Source organism: Falco peregrinus, chromosome 6, assembly GCF_023634155.1.
Source record: "Falco peregrinus isolate bFalPer1 chromosome 6, bFalPer1.pri, whole genome shotgun sequence".
Classification (NCBI taxonomy): Eukaryota; Metazoa; Chordata; class Aves; order Falconiformes; family Falconidae; genus Falco; species Falco peregrinus.
The window spans coordinates 4,855,174-4,877,540 of NC_073726.1; the positions used below are offsets into that span (position 1 = coordinate 4,855,174).

The window sequence follows — 22,367 nt, forward strand, 5'->3', positions numbered from 1 at the left end:
TTCAATGTAAATAAAAAAAAAAAACACCCCCCCAAAAAAACAAACAAACAAACCACACAAACAAATAAACAAAAAAAAAAAACCAAACCAGCAAGAGATTAACAATTTAGATGACTAACCTTTAGGAATACTGAGTGTTTTGTCAGGGATGTGCCCTTATTACAGCTGACAGCAAAACACTCAATCATTTAGTTTAGTAAGGGAAGAGGAGTATACTTCTATGAGGGTTAAATAGGAATTCCACAGAAATAATATTAAAATCTATAGAACTAAATTTTGTCTTTGATATTGAATTGTATAAACTGCCTTAAGAGCTTGTAGAAATGTGACTGTTCTCTGAGAATCAGCACCCAATGTCTTCCTAAAAGATATGTTGTATGTCAACCACGAATTGTTGAGATTGTTGCAGAAATTGCTGGATTAAATTTTGTGGCCTTCATAAAGCTAAAAATAGATTATATTAGTGTAACTGCTTGTTTCCATCCCTTAAATCTATGGCTCCACTATGTTTCCTGTAAAGGAGTGCAATACAGAAAAGTCGTTTTAGCTCTCACTGACCTGTCCTGGTCAACCGCTGTGTGTCTGGTGGTCTGATTTTGAATATGAGCAGTTGCTGCGGCATCGCAATCGCTTGTGGCACCTGATTTTCAGAGGTCATAGTTTAAAAAAGTAGGCAGGGTATATTGTCTGTGTTGTTACTGTGTTCTTTGGCCCAACCAACCTCCAGTGTGCTGCTTTTGACAAAGGACAGGATTCCTGCTTGTCAACACAACGGCCATAGCATATGAGCACCCGCATTGCCTGCCCTAAGAAAAAGGCAGCTCTCCGCCCTTTTTCATCCTATGACCAAACCCTCTAATTTGATTTCACTGAAATAATTTTGAAAATTTCAAATTATATTTTCTGACGGTGAATGAGACAGGGAGACTATTGGCCTTTAAAATACCTTCTGTGGCTGTTCATAGATTTGCTGGATGTGTTACAATAAATAAAATATTGCCTGTTAGATGAAGAAAGACTATTCCTTCTAATCAGTGACTGTTTCTGCTACCGAGCTCCTTCTGAACTGTAGTGTATTTACTACATAAAACATCTGAAGAATTTTTATGGAGTAGAATCTGATGAATCTTTGAAAATCAGTTCCTCTGTGTGTTACATATACAAGGTAAAAACATCCACACATTAGATGAGTTTTGGAGATGAATTGCATTATTTGTGTTTTTAAGTTATCTGTCTCCTGGTATTATGTGCAATATTATAAAAATAAATTAAAAATAGAAATCTTATATAGATATAAGGCAGTCACCTGTAATTTTTACCAAATACTGAGGTATATACAGAGAAAGCTTTGCTAAGTTTTGAGACCAGTAATTGCCCAAATTAAGTATAAAAAGAAGGAAAAATGTTTCAGATCATAGAAGTTTTGGGTAAGGAACGGTAATATTTTATGTATACGTGAAAAGCTACATTAAAAAAAATAATCACATGGCTTCATCTGTCAGTCAGAAATCATGTTCTGCATTGTCATATCAAACCGCTGTCTGACAGGATGTGTGATTGACTGTGCAGTCAGGATAAAACACATCCACCTGTAGCAGGGTTTCCCACGGACAGCACACCAGTTCAGCATGCTATAAAAACTAAAAGCCTTGCTGCATTGAAACACATTTGCTCCTCTGTTGGTCAAACACTGGCTAACAAAAGCAGAAGTCATGAGAAAAGGCCAATTTCCAAGCTATCTAAAGGTCAGCATGGCATCTAAAGATTCACTATGGTAAGTCTCCTGGGCATTGACAATAATATATATGAACACAAATTTCAAAAAAATCAGAAGTGGTTGTAATAATTGTATTCTCACATGAAAGATGATCCCATATAGTTGTCTTCCTTTCTTTTTATTTTCACCTGTCTCATTCATTTTACTATTTTTTTCTTGATTTTGATTCACGTAGCATTGATTTCTGTTAAAATCCCAGCATAACCATAGCCTATTCACTGTTTGATTAAAACAAAAGTCCCAGGGTTACCCCAAAGAGCATATAGTTTACTGTAACACAGCACCTAGTCATGTGGAATTGGGGGAAACCACAGGGGGTATGGGATAAGTACAGTCTTGTTGCTGAGTTTTCTTTTCTAATACTTTTAATTGTTCTCTTAGTGGCAGCTGTTAGTCTTCTGTGCTAGTCATTGAGCTCATTTCAACTCAAATTGCTTGCATGTTCTGTTCTTACATACATGACAAAAGAAGGGTAAAGATTCCCACCGCTGTGGTTGTTGACAAAGGAAGCCCATTGTACTTGAGAACAGCTGAGTTATTATCTCTTTCAGTGCACAATAAAATGTCACCAACAAGTCACAGCAGCAGTGTACATGCTGACACTGGGCTTGGAAAGTACCAAAAGGAAAGAGAGCCAGAGCAGAATCACTCGGCTAAATGCTCGTCCTTTGAATGCACATGGAGCAGGCTAACTAAAATTCCCAGAAATAGTTTTAAAAAGGTTAAGGTCCGTTCTCGTATGGATGGAGTCTCACATTCCAATTCTCACTGCTTTGCTCATGCAAAAGCGGTTGTCAAATGAAAAGCGCTTTTTTTATAGTGGTTTCTTTTGCCAGGGGGAGGGCTTTGGTTTTGGTGGGGTTTTTTGTTTGTTTGGTTTTTTTCTGTCCTGGTAAGCCCAGGTACATGAGAGCTCCACATGTAGAGTCCCAAGAAGAACCTTGATCCTTGGCCATCATTTTAGCATCTGTTTCATGACTGCAGAATCAGATATCATGCAGTTGGATTTGAAGTTGTAGACACCGTGAAGTGTCCAGGAATCCTTTGTCACCCATATCAGTGGGTAATATTTTATGTATACATGAAAAGCTACATTAAAAAAAAAAAAATAATCACATGGCTTCCTCTGTCACTCTGAGTCTCAGTTTGTTCTCAGACACTTCTTGTAAGGTTGATTTATAATCTTCTTGCCACCCTTTCTTCACTCCCTTTCTACTACTAGCCTCATAATCTTTTATTTCCAGCTTCTTTCCATGGCACTAATAACTCTCTGCCATGTAACCTACATAATTTAATTTATTCCTACTGTGGCTTCCTCTTTTAAATTCCTGCTTTGCTATCTGCTCAGTAGTTATCTTGATATATGTTCACATGCTTCATAGCTAGGGGTTCTTGGGGTCCTTTCCCCTCTTCCACACCTGCCCAGCCTTCCTTGCATAACATAGGCATGGTCACAAATATCTGCCCAGTTCTTTCACGTTCTTCCTTTAATCACAGTAAATCTGGTCTTCCACTGTAGTACTCTGATCATATCAGGAGGACTGAACTTAGTGTACTTAAAAAAAAAAAAAAAAAAAAAAAAAAAAAGAACAAACCCACCCAAACAGTTCTTGTCTTTAGTCTTCACTTACCCACATTAACCTGTTACTGAAAATCGTAACCAGGAAAACGCTCCAAGCCAAATGACAGTTTAGAAAGCCGACATTGGCTTGTTGCAGTGCTGGGGACATGGGGGATTTTTCCTCCTAACATGCGCACCCAAGCTGCTCGAGGGTACACATATACAGTAGAGTCCTTGCATATTCTTAGTACGTTACATATTCATTGTCATTCCGTACAGGACTGGTTACAAGTTTTTCTCTCCTAAAGCAGATCGGTGCACATCCTCAGATAAACTGAAGTTTTCACCAGCTCCTCATGCTCTCAAAGCCAGGGTTTGCCCCCTTTCAAGAGAGCTATTCGAGCTGGAGGTCGTGATCTCCCATTACTACCATCACCTTTGTCCTACTTTCAACTGATTTTCTGAGGATTGCAACAGCTTATCAGCTTGACTCCTCTTGCCGGCAGAACTTTCTCACTCAGAGGCTTCTTTCTGCATAATTTACATAACGGCGTTCTTATCATGTCTTCTTTGGTTCCCAAGGTTGACTCCCTTGATTAGAAGTCCTTCCAGTCATCAGTTTTGAGGACTTGAGATGGTGGATGCTTGAAAGGGCGTGTCATTTAACAACTTCAGAGGGTGGGTCAGCTTGATCTAAATAAACTTCGTGCATGTTCTTGTTTAGGTAAACCTGAATTCGGTAACTGGGGAGTTTAGGCAACAGTCCTACTGACTCCACTGAACAAGTTGTGCAAGTTTTTGACCTTAGTCGTCTGACTCAGCAGCTACTACATATAGCTAGGCTTTGTCCCCTTTTTCCTTTCTTTCTTGCCTTATTATTTTCTTTTTTCTATTATCTGTCTTTTTAGTTTCCATTATACCCCTCCCTTGTCTCTATTCTTTACTGTTGTCTTCAGATCCTCTTCTTTGGGTCCGAAATTGCTGTCTCTCTCCAGTTAAATTTGCTTTTCTCAGTATGCTGGCAGCAAAGTGAAATGTGATGAAAACCTGATCTCTGAAGGGTTCTTTGCTGGCATATCACAGATCAGATTTTTAGTAATTTTTACTTTGCTTCCAGCACACTAATTGAATACAGCAGAGCAGAACAGCAGGGGACAGAAACAGAAGACACTGAGTCCTGACAAAGGCTTTCTCTAGGGGTAGCTGTTCAATTAGCATCTCTTATTAGACAGCAAGCACTAACTACCCACAGACAATGAAGCATTAGATCATTCACAGATTGAAAACCAGTGGATATGTACATCTGTGGATATCCAGGCAAATGCTGAAATCCTGGGCAAAGTTGTGGGCCAGGTTGCCTATTTAAAGCATTGGCATTTTAGTATGTAGTTAGAAACCACCAACTCAGAAAAGGCTAGGAGTACATGTATTGTACCTAAACAAAGTTAAACGTGTAGGTTTTATCTTTTATTTATTATTAATAATAAATAATTATTAATATTTATTATGACTGTCAGGATTCTTGTTGTGACCCTGTGTGATTTGGTAGAAGATACTGGATTGGTGTGTTTGGGTTTTTTTTCTGTTTCTGTTAGACTGCTTTGTAAGCATTTGAAAAATATGTTACATTCACTGTATTACTTTTCTGTGTAAGCAATTGTGGCAATTGTCAGCAAAAAGCTAAGGGGTCGAGAACAAACGTGGAGATGTATTACAAATTCAAGTGAGAGCAATTATAAATAGAAGAAAACTGGGCCTTGAAAATAAAAATTTAAACAGACATGAATTAGCTGTGAAGCTGATTTTTAGGGCATTTTCCATTTTAGGATAGTGCTTCTTTCATACAAATATTTCAACATCTGAATGTAAACAAACCTAAGATACCTATTACTAGATCACCGAGTCACACGGTATTAAGGTTTTCAAAGAACTGAGAAGAGAGAGACCAGGTAAATAGGTGCTTGTTTCTAAACTACAAAAAGGTCAGATATCTTGTGTCCCTATGCATTTACTCTCATATCTCATTTTCATTGTTTATTTATTTATTTATTTTGGGGCGCACTGTGATGAGGAAATTCTGCTAATTGGAGACACAAACAGGAAAGAAGATAAGAGCTGTTGATTTTCATGAGAGTGCTCCTAGAATCTGGATTCTACTTCAGCTTTTGTTACTTAATTCTTTGTTTGTTTATTTGTTTTGGGGGGTTATTTTCTGTCTGGTGTTCTGGGGATTTATTACATATTAATACTGTGCCTGGATGCCTTGCTAAATGCAGTAGTTTTCAAGTTAAACCTATGCTGCTGTGATTTACGAAGTTTCTACAGTCACACAGCTTAATACAGCAACTAGTTATGATACAGCTGAATTCTTAGGGACCATTCACGTAACTGGCAGGAGTGCCCCTTAGGCAGTCCTTTGGGATGGCATGGATGACTGCATAATTTGGAGATTATCTCCTGTATATTATCCTGCTTCTCCCAAATATATGTTGTCTGTAGTGTAATCGGCACTGTTTGTGGTAAACCAAGGTTTTCATTCTTTTTCAGGGAGCAGGTCAATAGTGAAGGTCTCTTCTCAATCCTGGGGTTGCAGTAGGATTTCTCCTGTACTGGAACTATAACTGGGGAGAGCTGCAGGAAAAGCCTCTGCCTTGTCATTCAGTCTATTACTCTTCATCTAGTTACCTGGTCTCAATTTGTAACCTCTCTGTAGCTCACCGGAGATCACTTTTTTCTGCATATTTCTCAACTTCTGCTCAAGTATCCCTCCCAAACTTGACAGCAAGAGCAAAATGATAAAATGGGTGTCTAGACATTGCTATATTGCTGTTTTTAGAACCAAATAGTCTTTGGTCTAGATGCCCTATAAATAATTGAGATGAGCTAACTCTTTGTGAATTAGCACTGCTTCCAATTTTTTAAGTGGAGCAGAATGACTGCTGGAAAAGGTGTCCAAGGGTTGTGATGTTTCCTTGTTGTGTAGTAAAATAGATTAACATTTGGGGCTTATGCACTATTACAGTCAAATTGCTGCTCTAAAAGCAGTTCATGATTGCAATGTCTTATTACAGTACTGTGATTCACTTTCTGTTTCTGCTGGTCTCTTTCCTGCTGCTGCAATTTAACTGATGTATGTCTTTAAAAACCTATTACTTTGCATATTTGTTGTAGTTGTTTAATTTCTTATACTTATAATATTAAAGCACGCTCTCTTTCTGAAGGTAAGTGGGACAGAGAAAGGTCTCCAGGCTAGTGACCACTAAGAATTCAGAGGTTTTGTTTCCAGCTCTGCAACAAATTTCTTGTGTGACCTTGGTCAAGTTGATTAACCCCTGTGCAAAATGGGGACAATGAACAGCATTTATCAGTCATAGGTAAAATAGCTAAGTGTAATAAGTTCTGCAAAGTGTTTTGGGATCTTAGATACGTAGGCAGTGTATATGTACTGAATCAGGCAGAGGAGAGAAATGGTCGGAGCAAAAGGCTACAGCTGAAAAAAATAGGAGGAGGAAAAACATGAGGCAAAGAGAACAGAGCGACTGGGAGAGAAGTGGGATGATGAAACCAGTTGGGATCAGTTGGAGGTGACTAATTATAAAAGATGTGGGTCCTGTTCAGAGTTAATAGGGCGAGGAACACTAGGATAAATGTGTTTGTCTAGCTACATCTAAACTGATGAATCCAATGGCATTTCTGAACTTTGGGAATAAGCTATGCTGATCAGGTTTTTTTCAAAGTTCAAGGAAAAGAACAGTGAAATAATGTATGAAAACCAAAAAGGAAATATTTTCTCCAATGCATACTTTAAGCTTGTATTAAGTTCTAAAAGTTTCATTAAAAAAAAAATAACATGGAGAACATCATTCTATAAGAAGTATAGGTGAGGTAGGTTCACTTTAAAGAAGCATGTTTCAAAATGGTATATCTGGCTTATCAGAAATTTTCCCTCCTCCCCACTACAAAGAATCTTCCATTTGCTACTTCAGGCATCTGGAATTGACTAATAAACATCAACTGAGCCATCTTTTTTCTACTTTATTTAGATTCCTCAACCATGGTTTTCATTATGATTTGTAAATATTCATTTCACACTCCACCTTTTTGTGCATAGGAGCAACAATATATTCAGAAATCTTAAATCTCAGTACCCAAATGCTGTTTTAATCAATATTCTCATTTGACTAAAAAAAAAAAAATATAATTTTTACTTTTATTTCCAAGTTTATTCTCCAACATTAAACAAGAGAAAACAAACTGTAAGAATCTGAGTGTCTTAATCTCAGGTATTTTAGGTGGCAGTAAGTTTTTGTACTTACTGCTGCTGAACAAGATTTATCTTACTTTTGTGCTATCACAAAAAGTTCATGATTTTCAGTTATTAGATTGGCTAGAGATGCAGCAGCTGATAACTGCCCGAATGCAGAGTGAATGTGTGAAAAGACAGTATAGAAAATAAAGCTGATTTTATATAGGAAAGTATATATATAATGTTAAACCAGGCGAGGACCTTACTGACAAAATGTCTAGTTGCAGTATTTAGCAGAAAATTATCTGCGGTGTTCTGAAACGCTACTCAGTTGATCAGTCTTAGATTGGACTATACTGATCATGAATAGAGAATTATTTATTTTTTTTACTAATAACTGGAAATCCATTGCTTATTGCTTTATCATACAAAACAGTTAAGAACACCTTGGTGGGTAGCTTGGTGTCATGTTTATATAACCTCTGCTTGTCTGCAACACCTCAGAACTATTTGAACTGTTCGTGTGAGAAACCCTTGGATAGACTCTGTTTGTTCTCCAGTTCAAACGGTATTACCCAGGAAAGCAACTCTACCATTTGCTGAGTGCTGTCAGTTCCGATTAACTTCAGTTTAAGCGAGGGGGCACAGCTCTTCTTAGGAGATGCAAAGTAGTATCAGTTCAGATTCATAAGATGAAATTCTGTTCTTTGCAGAAGGTCAGCACAAAGCCTGTATATCGTTTAAGTGCCACTTAATTCTTTATAATGGAGCTTGGAGTGGATTTGAAGAATCTGATAGGCTTTTTGCTGTCTCGTCTGCAGAGGGCTGAATTTCACCCCTGTTGAATATACACACTAAAAAGGCAGCTATACTGCCTCAGGAAATACATCGTATTCCTTCACTTTGACTAGCGTAACTGGTAGAAATTCTTGATATTACCCTGATAAAATTGTTGCATACTTTGCTCCCTCCCTATATTATGCATTTCGCTTCACCGTGATACTTTCTCTGCTTTAATGGACAAACTGAAAAGTGAAAATGCAAACTTAGATGTAATCCCAGACACGATCATGGCCTCCCTTTCGAAACTGGGACTGTGCGTGTGTCAGAGACCGAGTGTTGGTCCAGGCCTCGCTGCACTCCCTGGCGTGAGGGCACCCGCTCGGCCTGCTCATGGCAATCGGCCCAGTGACCGAGGCCTCTGACAGCGGCAGTGTGGGGGCGAGTGCGCTTGCCAGGCTTTTGAAACAAAGCGAGGGTCAGGTCCAAAAGCTGGATGGGGAGGAGAGACCCCGGGGGCTGCCTCACCACAGGGGTGGCCCTGGAGCCGGTGCCCACCCTGCTGGGGGGGCTGCCGCAGGCCGCTGCAGGGGGTGTGTGGCTGGCTGCTGGGGGTGCTTGGGGTTAGTTCTGAAGCGTGTGCAGGCCTCTGCAAGGGCTCATGAACATCTGGTGTCTCGTACTACACTTTACTTCGTTGTGTTACTGGTGTTGATCCTGCAGAACATATCCTGCACTGCCGGTTTGGTACTGATTCATTTCATGTGAGCCGGGTAGTTTTTTCCTGCAAAAGAAGTTGTTCCAATTCTCAAAGCCTAAATGCATGAACTTAACACAGTAATATTTTAGACTTTATGTTCTGTAAAATACTCTTAGTGTGTTCTAAATTTGTGTGTATATAGTGAATACCCAGAGCAAGGACTCCGTATGTTGGTGATATTACAGATAGCTGTGTTCTGAGAGCGCAACCAAGCAAACACTGAGAGTAATTCACAAAGGAGAGAAATATATTTTTTTTAAAGATTAGTTCAAATTACTTTTCCAGGAAAACCTCCCACCTCAGACAGTAGAGGCAATTTAGTATATATTTTTGAGTTTGACTGTTCAGTCTTTCAGTGATCCTTCATATTGTTGAAACCTTGAAAGAAACAGACATTTCCATATCTGCATTGCAAAAGATATGCATGCAAATGGGTGAGGTTTGGTGTTGCCATTTTACTGAGCTTTTTCTGTAAAGCCTGCAACTGTATGCATGCCTTCACTTGGAAAGGATGGGCTATTATCTGTTACATAGGAGATGTTAGCCTCAAAAAGTGGTATGATCCAGTTCTCAGTAGTGCAGTACCTACGGACCCCAAGCACAATCCAAATTTCTGTATATTACACACTATAAAAACTTAGCAGTTTTGCTTCAAAAAATTCTAGTTATGAAAATTGTTTGGGAATCATTCCTTCAGCAATATAAATATATTGTCTAATGAACAGTGCAAATTCCAATGTAGACGTTTGGGAGCTAAAGTGGTTTTTATAATGAAAATCTTAATATGAATTTCATATTGAGATTCCACTGAAAGAAATAAGTGTTCATTATATTGCTAGGGCCTACCAACAATTGTACCGGGACTGAGGACACAAGTTGTTTCATGTCAAAATATTGGAAAGGATTTTATTAAAAGACTTTAAATAACACTTCTATTTCTTGCCATGACCCAGCGGCACTGGGAATTGTATTCTTAGGTAGTTCCAGATAGAGGAAGTCAGGAGCATAGGGAGGCTGAATCACATGTTCAAGTGAGCATAAAAAGCTTCAACCACCATGGCGTATAAATGCCCGCTTTTAAGCTCCCTGGACCTAAAATTAATTTGGAGCATCATAAACTTCTTGTACACTTACCTTGCTAAGTATTTCTCCTATAATTCTCTTTTTGTTGGTCTCATGACTTTTGAAGATATATGGAATATATTGGTGTCACACATCAGCATAGAAGAGGATGTGATCTGTGTCTTTGTGTGTGGAACTTTGGAACTTGGTCTGCACTTGAGGCCTAGGACACTTACATACAAATTGAGGTGGTGAAGCTTTCTTACAGTCTAGCCCAGGATTGCTGAGATGATCTCTGAAGGAACTGAAGATCATTTTCTGTGAACTGCAAGCTTTACAGTTGAGAGTAAAAGATAGATTGTTTGGAGAACCTCACCTTGTTTAACATGAGTATATGGTACCATGCAAGTGAGTGCATCTCTGTCTACACATTTTTTTAAAATTATCCCTAACACTCCACCCTACAATTTTGTCTACAGGGGGAGAGTGAAAGAATAATGAAATATTAGATATTAGTCATATTGATTGATATTCTAGGAGAAAGTTACTACAGAGAGTAACTCAAAAGAAGTAGTAGTAGTATAATCCAGAAAGAAGTCTACGGGAACTAAAGCCCCTTTTCTCCCTGCCTTGGAGAAAAATTTCTCCCTACAGCTCTTCTGCATCTACTTGAATGCACACAGAGCTCTGTTGTTCCAAGACTACTTACTGTGTGTGACTTTGAGGAAATTTTGCAGAACCAGCTTACCAGAGATGCAAGAATTAAGAGGAGCCAAAAAACACAGAACCACCTTTCAGACAGTTAGGGACCTTCCTGACTAGACTTCCTTCCCCTTGTAGTAATAGTGTAATAGAGTGTTTGTTCCAGTCTTTTCCCTCTGCTTATTGCCTCCTTCCCTGTGATTTCCCAGCCTTCACTTCTTTCAACACCTGTCCTTATCTTCCTGGTTCCTACCCCTAACTATATCCCTACGATTGCAAAGTATCACAGTTTCACAATTGCTGTCATTATGTTGACCCCTCTAACTATTATAGCTTTTCTCTCTCCATTGTGTGTCTCATGTCTATGTACAGTGTAAGCGCTTCAGGATAAGGGGTGTCTGCTCAGGTTTATACAGTCTAACACAATGGATCCCCCTCTGGTCACTTTCAGGCTACAATAATGATTAATTAGGATAGTAAGTCTTCAGCTGTTAGCCCCCCAACAATATTTCCTTGACTGTAAGGAGCATGGAATTTAAAAGTTAGCTAACTTTTATACTCTTTTGATTTATAACAGAGCTCTCTTTTGTTTTATTGTTGGTTTTGAAGTTCTGTTTTTATTATGAAATTTGTTGGCACAGCAGGTGTAAATAATTTTGTAAATTGCCTAGAGCTGTCTACATCATAACCTACAGCTGCATTATCAGATGATGAAAATAGACAACTCAAATGGGAAAGTGTTTAGAGATAAGTGAAATGTGAATTCTCCTGCCAATTTGTTTTGGTTTTGTTTTTTTTTTGTCTTTTCTTTTCTGTTCCATAGCACGAATTATCAAAACAAAACAGTGGTGTGAAATGCTTCCATGTTTAGAAGGAGAAGGCTGTGATTTGCTAATCAATAAATCAGGCTGGACCTGTACACAACCAGGAGGACGGATAAAGACAACCACGGTAGGTGACTTCTATATGTCTTCAGTTTCTCATTCACTTTAGTTTATTGAAAAACAAAGAGTGAGATTTCTAATTGTTTTTCAGCAAAGATATGTGAAGTCTCTTGTGTTATAATTAAGCTATGTGCCCAAGTGTGCTTACTGAAATACATAGCAATGTTAATCACAAAACCAAGAAAAATATGTAATTCCCACAGCTATTAAGAGTCAAAATTATATCAAGGTTTTCTTAAAAGGTACCAGTGGTTTAACCAACATTTCTATTCAGCCTGAAGACAGTATCTTATCACTTCACTGTAGAAGAATTTTCTTATGCTGAGGAAGTGTAGGGTATAAAACTGAACACATGGTCTAGCAGGGCAAAAAGAAAGCTTTCCTTGGGAATTGAGAAGAAAATATTTTTGATATTCCCACTTTACTGGAAAAGCAAGATGAACAGATAGATCTTTAGTTTGCAGTGAGACAGTCAGTGAGACCCATAGAAAACACAATAAAAGTTCCCTTCTTTCAGCTTCCTTTTGGTCCTGGTTTGCTCAATAAACTGTCTGATTTGGTGTCTTGGGGCATGTGCTTGTAGTGAAGCTGGAAGTATATATGACAGTAATAGTTTCTAGGGCCTGTAATATATCAAATAGATTTCTAGCAAATGTTCTCAAATGCCAATAATTCTTTGATTTAATAAATGGAAAGAATTTGAAAAGATGTAATAAAGCAATATTCTGATAGCTTGGTAGACTTCTAATCTTTTTTTAGATTTACATGGAGCTTGAGTGTAATTTAAATAAGTGCAATTTCAAGAATATTTAGTCTTAAAAGTACTTATCATTGAGGACTAAATTAAGGCCCATCATCCCCTGCACAATTTCTCTGTCTGAGCAGGAGACAGACACCAGTACAAAACCTTTTATTGTTTTAGAAAGTCTATATTTTGGAAAATTAGTGTGTTTTTTTCTTTTTAAAAAAGAATGAAGATTTGATAGTGCTTTATGAGATACCTGCAAAACAAAACTTTATGAATTGTGATGCTTTGATGTCCTGTATTTACCAGACATAATATTCGTTGTGGATGGGGCTATACAACTTAATTCAGTCTTTGAGGTCTTACTTAAATATTGTTTGCCTTTAGATCTTCTGCATTTAAGTTATGTAAGAGTGACATAAAAAAAAGCCAAAGGAAGGAAATAAGGTTTTGAAACATTAACGCCAACTTCCAAGGGCAAGGAGACCCAATACAGTAACTTTGTCATACTTGAAATATTACCCTAAATCTCGTTACTTCAGGCATATTTTCTGTACCTGAGGTCAACAGAAAACCCATGTACTGTGACACATTGCCAGCTGTCATTGTAGTTCTTTATTTGATGTTTTATGCTAATGGCATGACTTAGTAATGCAAAGTAAGCAGAGGATCTATTCTCCGGTATCTATCTTTAATGAAGTGATTCAGATATTCTTTCAGATTAAACACTGGAAGCCTGATTCTGAACTCTTACTTGTCTGTATATCTCTTTAATGCTATTGACATGAATGGAATGACTCATGGTTTTGATTAACAGAAATGAAATCACTACCATGCCCCATCAGTAAAATTAAGGCCATGGCAAGAGTAATGTTTTAAAAGGGACTTTCCTCCACACAGAGACATCATTGACATTGGTGAGAAGAGATTCTGCCAGAGAGCCAATGGTAGAACAACTCTGAGCACAAACCCTCATCTAACATCAAGCAGTCTTCAACAGTTGGTATCACAGATGCAGACACACAACAAACACACAGTACTTTTCAGTCAAGCCAGACTAGCAACTCAAAATACTTCAAGAAGCGCTGAATCCAGAAGGGGAAGGGGGGGCGGAAAGAAAAGAAAATAGAATATCTCCAAACTAGAGGAAGAAAAAAGAAAGAAAGAAAAAAAAAGCTAAAGAACCCCCAATCTATAGTACAGTATTACTGAAATATTAAGAATAAACAAATACGTTCATTTGTTCTTTAGTCATTTGGTTGAAGGGTAAGCTTTGCACAATGTTAATAGATTTGGGAGCTGTGTCCTAGGGTGACTCTATCAAATGCATGACTTTGATTAAAAGAGAATAACTTTTCTAAAAGAAAGAGCAGAAGACACTATTTACTGTAACAGTACTCTGAGGTCAACAGCTGCTGATGCAGTCATGTAACTTCTATTTCTGCTTCTAATCAACACACCTGAGCTGCCAGGCCCATCATTGCATTTCGGTGTAATGGGAAGGATTTCTGGCTGGGAAGAGCTAGAAAAATGGCCACCATTTTAATATGGGGAAACAAATGTCCAAACGTATTGAATTAATTATTATACACTAAATGTCTGTCATTTAGTGGAAATAATTTTTTACCATGTCTGCAGCAACAGCCAGATTAGGTTCTTAATTTGTTAGCTATCAATTTTGTTAAAACATATTTGTTAATCTAATATTTGCAGGCTTTTCCTGCTAATATTAGTTTATATCTTGGAGATACTTGGCCGTAGGTCTTGCATTATCGTAGTGGTGGTAGATCATATAGCAGTCATATCATTATTTGGTAAATGCTGAGACAATAGTTTGCCACCCACACTAAAGCCAGAACAGTATTGAACTCTGATGGACTGAGACCAGCTCTCGTGATAATACCAGCTTTCACAGTGATTCCAGGAGGTTGTGTAGAAGTCCAGCTTTTTAATGTATTGGGTTTAGAAGTAGCATGTGGAAAGGTAGGACTGCTAGAGATCTTATATAGGACATGAGTTCCTTTTTATGTCAGACTCACAGTTAAATATATTTCTACCAAAAAAAGGAAGAACTAGGATTGTTTCATGTAGGTGAGTTTAACATCTATTATTTTTCTGTGAAAATACCAAGCAAGCAGCAAATTAAAATACCTATTGCTCTAAAGCAAAAGTGCAATTTCTGTAAACTGTCTGGAAAGCGCTGATGCTACTTAATGCTTTGTGTCAAAATTGTTTAGACTTTTTATGCAGAGCCAGATTTTTTCACTGCCTGACACTTCTTGTGATCACCTCTGGAAATAATGCAACGAAATAAAAATTCTCTCCTCACATGGGTAGCAGTGTTTTATACCCATTTTGTGCTCACTTTGCACAGCTATAAATGACTACACAAGGTGCAAGGCAACGGAAAATCAGACTCAAAGTATACTCTAAGTGGATCTGGGTGTCACTTCTGCCCTGTCATCCTTTCTACAAGGTGTGAATGAACCAAAGATTTTTCATCTGCTAAGAGGCTTTTAGAATTGAGCTTTGACTGGGCAAACTGCCAATCTATGTATTAAGCAGCTGACTGTCAATACAAGGAAACAATATGGCAGCATGTAAAAGAAGATAGCAAGAGAATACTACACAATTGTTAGCACTTTCAACATCCTAAGTACCTTCATATAACAAATGTCTTTACAGTCACTTTAAAATCACCTGCCTTAAAAATTTCTTCCCCTTTTGCTATTCTTATTGCTCTTTCAATTCTTTTTTTTTTAAAAATGAAGCTATATGATTTTTTAAAATACTATGCAGTTTTAATAGTGCCAGAAGATATGACTTTTTTAAAAAAACAAGATATTGCTAAGGGACCTGTCCATTTTATCTTTTAAGTATAAAACTTGCCAGTGTATGGATGAGAAGATACACAATGTATTGGATTTACAGGGGAAACTAATTTTAGCACTAAAGTGTATATATGTTGTCAATGATCCATCACTACGTAATTGTTACTTAATTAATTCCTTCTTCTACATGATGTGATTTCAATGCATGGAGCTTAACAGAACATTCATGCACCAGTTCCTCAGTAGCTAACCTTTTAAAACCTTTGCAATTTTACTGCTAAATTAGCTGAAGTGGGAAATTAAAGAGTATGAAGAAGCTAAGAGAGAGCTCACAGTGGATAAAAGGTGTAATTACTCTGACATGGAGCTCAGTGCTTAGTTAGTAAAATTTACTAAGGATCTAGCTTCACCACGGGACGTGACTTTCTTAATAGAGTTTACTTACACACAGAGAAACTTAGCATTCCTCACCATTGATATAAATGACATGCTGGCTGGGTTGGAAAGGCGATTTGTTCCTTACCCTGAAAAATACAATAGCTGTTTGTATTGGCTGCAATTTAAATCAAGATTTTTCTGCAGAGCTTTATCATACACATGTGTATCTGAGTTACCTTTATCATACACGTGTATGATAAAGGTAACTCAGATAAAATTTAATGGTTTGCTTTTCATCACTTAGTTATGAACAATGTGTTCTCATTCATACCATTACATTCAAAGTAAGAATAAATATATATATATGTTACATACTTGTAACATACTTGAGAATTTACTTTTTTTTAGACTGAAGACCAGCTGGAAATGTCCTGAGGCCATGGTCTAGTGGTCTGAGCTTGGGACTGGGAGCCAGAAACTCCTGAGCTCTAATCCCGGCTCTGACAGTGACTCCCTCTGTGGCCTTGGGTAAGTCACTGAACCTCTCTGCCTCAGTTTCCCCAGCAGTAAAAATAAGAGTAACAATCTTTAGCTACCTACCTTAGTGAATTTGGAAGTCCTGAGTTAATATTTTAAGAGGTTTAGAAATTCGGAGTAACTTTATAATAAAAATACTGTTATTTATACATGTCCTTATTGGTGATACTAATGTTGTTGTTAGATATTCCATAACCCTGGCATTCCTGTACTTGGCCTCACCTATGTTACAACTCTTGAGTGTTTCTAAATGTGCATTTCACATCTTCACAGTTCAGGTGATTTTATTTTGTTAAGCTGTTTTTGGAAGTTTTTTGACATCCCACCAGTTCTAGTTCTGTGTCATTCCAGGACACAATACCCACCAAAATAAGGTTTCAGGCATCACCAGATTAGAGCAGTGGAATGATGCAGACATGCATGCCATGCCAAATTAAGTTTCCCTTTTCCCCATTGTGAGAAGTGGTCAGCTTATGAAACAGATACATTAAATCCACTTGTCAGCAGTTCATCTACTGAGATCTCCCACTGTCCTAACTGTAACAAAACCACTACATACAGACCAAGATTATGGAGGTTCTTTTTCAGGAGGTTGGTGTATCCCTTCATCCCAATCCAAAGAACAGCTTTTAGAAACAAGCAGGAAGTTATCATCCTGGATTTTTTGTCATTCATAGCCAAGATTGTTGGGGAAACAGTCTTTGGCTATATTTAAGCTGTGGGACCAGGAGTACATCCTCGCTTCAGAGTCCACATATATGCACAGTTGTGCATCCTGATGTCTTTCTTCTCTGTCTTCTCTTTTTCTGTGTGGCCCTCTTCATGATGGCATGCCTGCCACTGCCTTGTGAGAGATCTTAGCAGCAGCAGAAAGGGCTCTCACAAATACACTTATGTGGTGAAATAGACCATTAAATCAGCCTGATTCTCTTGCAGATCATCCTCAGCCATGTTCCTCTGAATTTCTTGGTTTTCTAGAAATGTGGGTTAAGAAAATCACTATCCCTGCTGTCACCAAGAACCATCTGTATTCTTAATTCCTGCTGTCAGCCAGTTAGAGCCTCATGAGCTCTGAGACCACTGTTTCATCAAACATTATGCATCACAAAGTCAGTCCTCTAAAACGAACTCAGGTCTCAGTAGGGGGGTCCTGAAATAGCTGCTTGAATAAGGTTTTCTGAAACCACTACCACATTAATTGGAAGCTAGCCTGAAATACCTTTTAGATGTTAAAACGTTTATATGTTCTACTTTTAATATTTATATACCAGGTTGAGAAAGGGCAGAACTTCTGCAGAAGATGAAAAATTTGTGATATTTGGATGTGTGACTGTACATACGAACTACCAGAACTAAGTTAGTCATAATTAACTTTTCATTTAATCTAACTGCATATCTACATCATCAGTCCTAGTTACAGTCCAGTGCTTTAACTAAGCTTACTAATATTTTTGTATTAATTTTATATTATTCTCTGTAGTACTAGTGTTAATTATGAGAGAAAATACTAATTCTTGACATGTCATAGCCATGTGCTTCAGTGCATACTCTATAGATTGTACCCCAAGACGTAGATTTAGCCTATTGTTTTATTTGCATGGCTTTCAAGACATTTTTATGCTCTCAGTAGTTTCCATTGCTCTAATTGTTTGCAAAAGGTATCATAACTTATAAATGGGTCATCACTGCAGTACTGGAATTAGATTCCTTTCTGTTAATTTCCACGCAAGTTAGCCTGTGAATTGGATGTCTTAAGTCTCAGAAAGGTTAAAAGTCATGTTTCTAACTCTTGTGTTACAAAAAAAATGGTAGTTTAAGACAAGCTTACAAGTAGAGTCGTGGGATGGTCTTCATGGCCCCAGGGATGGTCTTAAGTGCTTCCCAGCTGAAAACAGGACAGTCCTTCATGCACTGAAGAAGCTAAATAGAAATGAAATCCTTATTAAACTGAAGAACCTAAATAGAGTGTGCCCACACTATTGCCTTGTAATATGCAAGTTCTCTTGCATATTATTACTGCTTCCACTAGTACACTCTTTTCAAAGCTTTGCACTCCTTTGTCATACCAGCGTACTGAAAGCCACCTATTCTATTTTCCATCATCCTTATCAAAATACACTTTGTGGCAAATAACTGATCCTGAAGTCCTAAATCCAAAATGCTAGCAAAGGTTTTGTGATTTTTGTGGACTTTATGTTGAAAGGAGTTGTCCAAAACCTGAAGAACCACCTGAAAAGTTAGGTGCGTTCCTCTATCCTGAATGCTGAATACTGGGTCTACTGACGTTCAATGATTCACAGTTCCTGAAAAGAGACCACAGTTTACTCCAAGAATAACTTGGAGCAAAATGTCTAATCTGAAATCATGATTGGTTAACACCCTGAGTAATTCCATGGAAGAAAATAGAGAAACATAGGGTTTCTTCTCTTTCAGAACATACATTTCCAGATTTTAATGGGGAATTACAGTAGCGTCATGTTTTCCTGTGCTTTATAAAGTTACAGAAAATATGAATACCCATTTCTGTGTGGGTATTTATTTTAAAAATATTGCAATTCCTGTACAAATAAACTAAATTTTCAGATAGATAGTTAAGATTCTAGAGATTGATTTTTTTCAGGATCCCTTTTTCTTAACTTATATTCATACTGGGAAGTTCTAGCATTCAGTTCTGTCTTACTATGCTCATTTAGGGACAGGACAGATTTAGATTCAGTGAGGTAAAACTACTTTACTGATTAATGCTTACGAACTATGATTTTTCTTTGTGATATGGATTAATCTATATTTAAAATAAGTTTGTTCTTCACTTCATTGTGAAGTGAGCTACATTCTGATCCATTTGAGGTCTGAACTGTCACTTTGAGTAAGTAAACAAAAGCAGATTCTACCCCAGGCAGTACTAATAAGTTTCCAATCATTTGTTTCATGGTTTTGTGGAACAAATTCTGTTTTCAGTAAAAACGAACAAAAAACTGCATGGGTGGTTTTTATTTTTAGTGTGCTTTGAAACAAGAATTCTGACATGCAAATAAAACTACATCCATAACTTGGGGAGTTCACTGACTGCTACGTCATAGTGTGAACCCACCCAATAAATTGTGGACATCTGAAAATACTCATTGTATAAAAAACTTTAAAAGATGCATTTTAAGGATTGCTTAATATGTTAAGCTGGTCCTGATAAAAAACATGCTTTAATTTGGAATTCTTTCCAAATTCTGTAATTTTCCAGTACATCAGTAAAAATTGTCTTTTTATATGGGAGTAAGATTCTCATCAGTCTCCTCAAAACCTAAAAAAAAAACCCTGAATTTTAAAAATGGAAGGCTCAGGGCATAGACAACTGAGAGCTATAATGGATGATTCAGGTCTCTGTGTGGAAAACTGCAGGTCCATCAAAAAATAGATGTGAAGAGGTCCATACTAGATTTTGTTACTATTGTTTAGCACCTTAGTCACCATTTACATTTAGATAGGCCTTTCCAAATATTGAAGTAGCATTGTAACTTGTCTAAGAAATCAACATATTAAGAATTAGTACACTAATAAAATGAGATTGACAAAAAGGGAAAAAGAAAACTTGCACCATGGTCATATTAGTAATGGTAATACTGGGTACTCTTTATGTTTTGACAGTTCTTAGCATAACAGGTAAACATTTGGAATGGGATTTAGTTTCCTCCACTTACTGTTATAATGCATTCAGATATTTAAGGGTATTGAAGGCATCTTGCATAGGGTGAGCATAAATGACATAGAACCTATAGACCAGTGCTGTTGTAGGGTGACAGCCGGAAGGCGTGGAGGAGAGGCTAGTTCACTAGCTGCCTGTGTTAAGCAACTAGATTTCATTCCCTATCTGCTAAATCAGATAATTTGATACAGCGCTGCCCACTCCTACTGTGTATGCTTCATGATAGATTGACGTTGTCTGAGGGTTCTGATTTCTTTCATGTATATGGGAAAATCAAATTTAATTTAATAAGTGATTGCGAAGAAAGACTGAGGAAACAACCCTGAAGATCACTTGTGCAGTTCCTTGATTCTCTCTAAGTAGCACAACACATTGTTTGTAATAAGTGATTCCATAGATGCTAAATGCCATGTAGTTGAACTGAAGGGGACTACAGGATACATCATACAAGCTGAAATAAAAATAAACCTGATAATGCAAATGAGGAAGGCAGCTGGAAAAGACAACACAGAACTTGAGTATTTAGTTTAAATCATGTTTTTTTGTGGGCACATAATGGCAAACTGTGGAAATTGAAAACTGGTATGTTACATCAACATCAAGAATTTAAAATTATGCTAAAATTATTACACATCCATTTTGCATAGTGAGAATGTTCATGGTACAAGTGTTAGAAGATGAAGCTGTTGCACATATATATCCATTTTGGAGCATTTCTTTTTTAAAAAATACCTGCAAAGTCTTCTGTTAAATCATTGAAAGCAAGCTAGAATTCTTGGACTGAAAAAAAAACCCCACCAGTGAATAAAGAAAATGAAATAGATGTTATAGTACTAGGGGTTTTATAATAATTTGACACATTATTTCTTAAAATCAGACTTGAAAATTAATTCAGGAAGGCCTGTCAAATTGAAAACTGCCATTTCAACAAGGTACTGATGGAGGAGCTGTGAACAGCACATAATAACTGTTAACAGCAGCATATTGATCTAGGTCAAGGTGGCCCAGAAAGTGACAGATTTGTGAAAGGTCTAATGTTATTTTATTAACAATGGTTTCAAAATCATAAAAGATGCTAAGGTCGTAAGTGTTATTGAAAATCTGTAGAAGGCAGGCACGTAACAGGCATCTCTATTTTCCGATATTCCCCTTCTATATTTTCATTAAGTATCTGAACTAAAGCTCTGGTACTTAGCAGTATGTCTGTACACAGCTTGCTTTACCTTGGGGGTAGACCCAAAGAATAAGGTTGCCTCTTTTTCGATTTGGTTGACTCCTGCCTGTGAGACCGTTCTTACCTGCTTCTCCTGTTCATTTGCATATGGGCATGCTAGGGTATGCAGAAAGACAATTCAGTTTACAGAGTCACAGTAAAATGATAGCCCAAGGCTCAGGCTATTCCTGTGTTTCATTAGAGATTAGCAATCTCTGAGGCTGAGACAGGAGGCTGGAAGTGAACAGAACTGGCTGATCCTTGATACAAATAAAACCAGGCAAAGGTGGGACAATAAAACCAAACAGCAAAATACAGAAGAATAGGACCTTTTCTTCCAACCGACAGTGTAGCTTCATGGTAACCTAAACCAGTCTAAATCCAGAGTGTCCCCAATCCCATTCTTCTAGCCCACTCTGGCTGTATGTGCTTGACCTCTTTTTTGGGCAGGCACTAAGTGCTTGTGGAAATGTCTGGGATGCCAAACAGGCATCACTTTTTGACGGGTTAGTTTTTGACCACATCAGCTCCTGATTACAGTACTGCAGATTGACCCAGAATAATGTAGATACAGAGCAGTTTAAATTATCCTAGGCCAAACCCTATGGGGTATGTCTGCCTTTATTACATAGTTCCAATGCCTGTTGGGCCATCAGCAACTGCTGCTGGATACCTAGTTAGTTTTTTCAGCTAACGTTGCTATTCTTCCCCATTTGCACTTACCAAAGAATTCTAAAAGTTGCCCCTAAGGTGCAGACAAAGCATATGAAATACATCCCTCATATGAAATACACTGGTGTACTCTATGTAAAGGGAATAAGATGTTTGAAAGCCTGTGTCCTGAACTGTGGAGGATGTGGTACTTTTCTGGAGTAGGGATTTTAAAGGTAGCCTGTCTACTCTCCAATACGCTTCCCCATTTACATCAAAGCATTTATAAGGACATACGTCACAATTCTAAATTTGTATGCTGTCCCTCTGTGAATAATGTGGTGACAGATCGATTTCTGGAGAAATATTTATTCTTACTAATGGATATTGGACAGCTCTAGGTATAGTAAAGAAATCTGGATTTCACCTAAAACTGAAAGATATTCCCTTAAGGAAATAATTTTGGTGGTTGGAAAGGAAGCA

General features: G+C 37.6%; 1 protein-coding gene across 7 annotated transcripts in view; it reads left to right on the forward strand.

Annotated features, from left to right (window-relative positions):
* Positions 1-22,367, forward strand: part of TAFA5 (TAFA chemokine like family member 5) — a 444,933-nt gene that overhangs the window by 353,413 nt on the left and 69,153 nt on the right. For 4 of the 7 annotated variants that reach the window (XR_008747922.1, XR_008747923.1, XR_008747925.1 and 1 more), the window contains 2 exons: positions 11,712-11,839; positions 16,195-16,314. Coding sequence is in view for 2 of the 7 variants with exons in the window: in XM_027793804.2 (XP_027649605.1) it covers positions 11,712-11,839 (128 nt within the window). In the remaining 5 variants the exon portion in view is untranslated. The remainder of the gene's footprint in view (positions 1-11,711; positions 11,840-16,194; positions 16,315-22,367) is intronic. The other 3 variants (XR_008747924.1, XM_027793804.2, XM_027793810.2) reach the window with 1 other exon arrangement.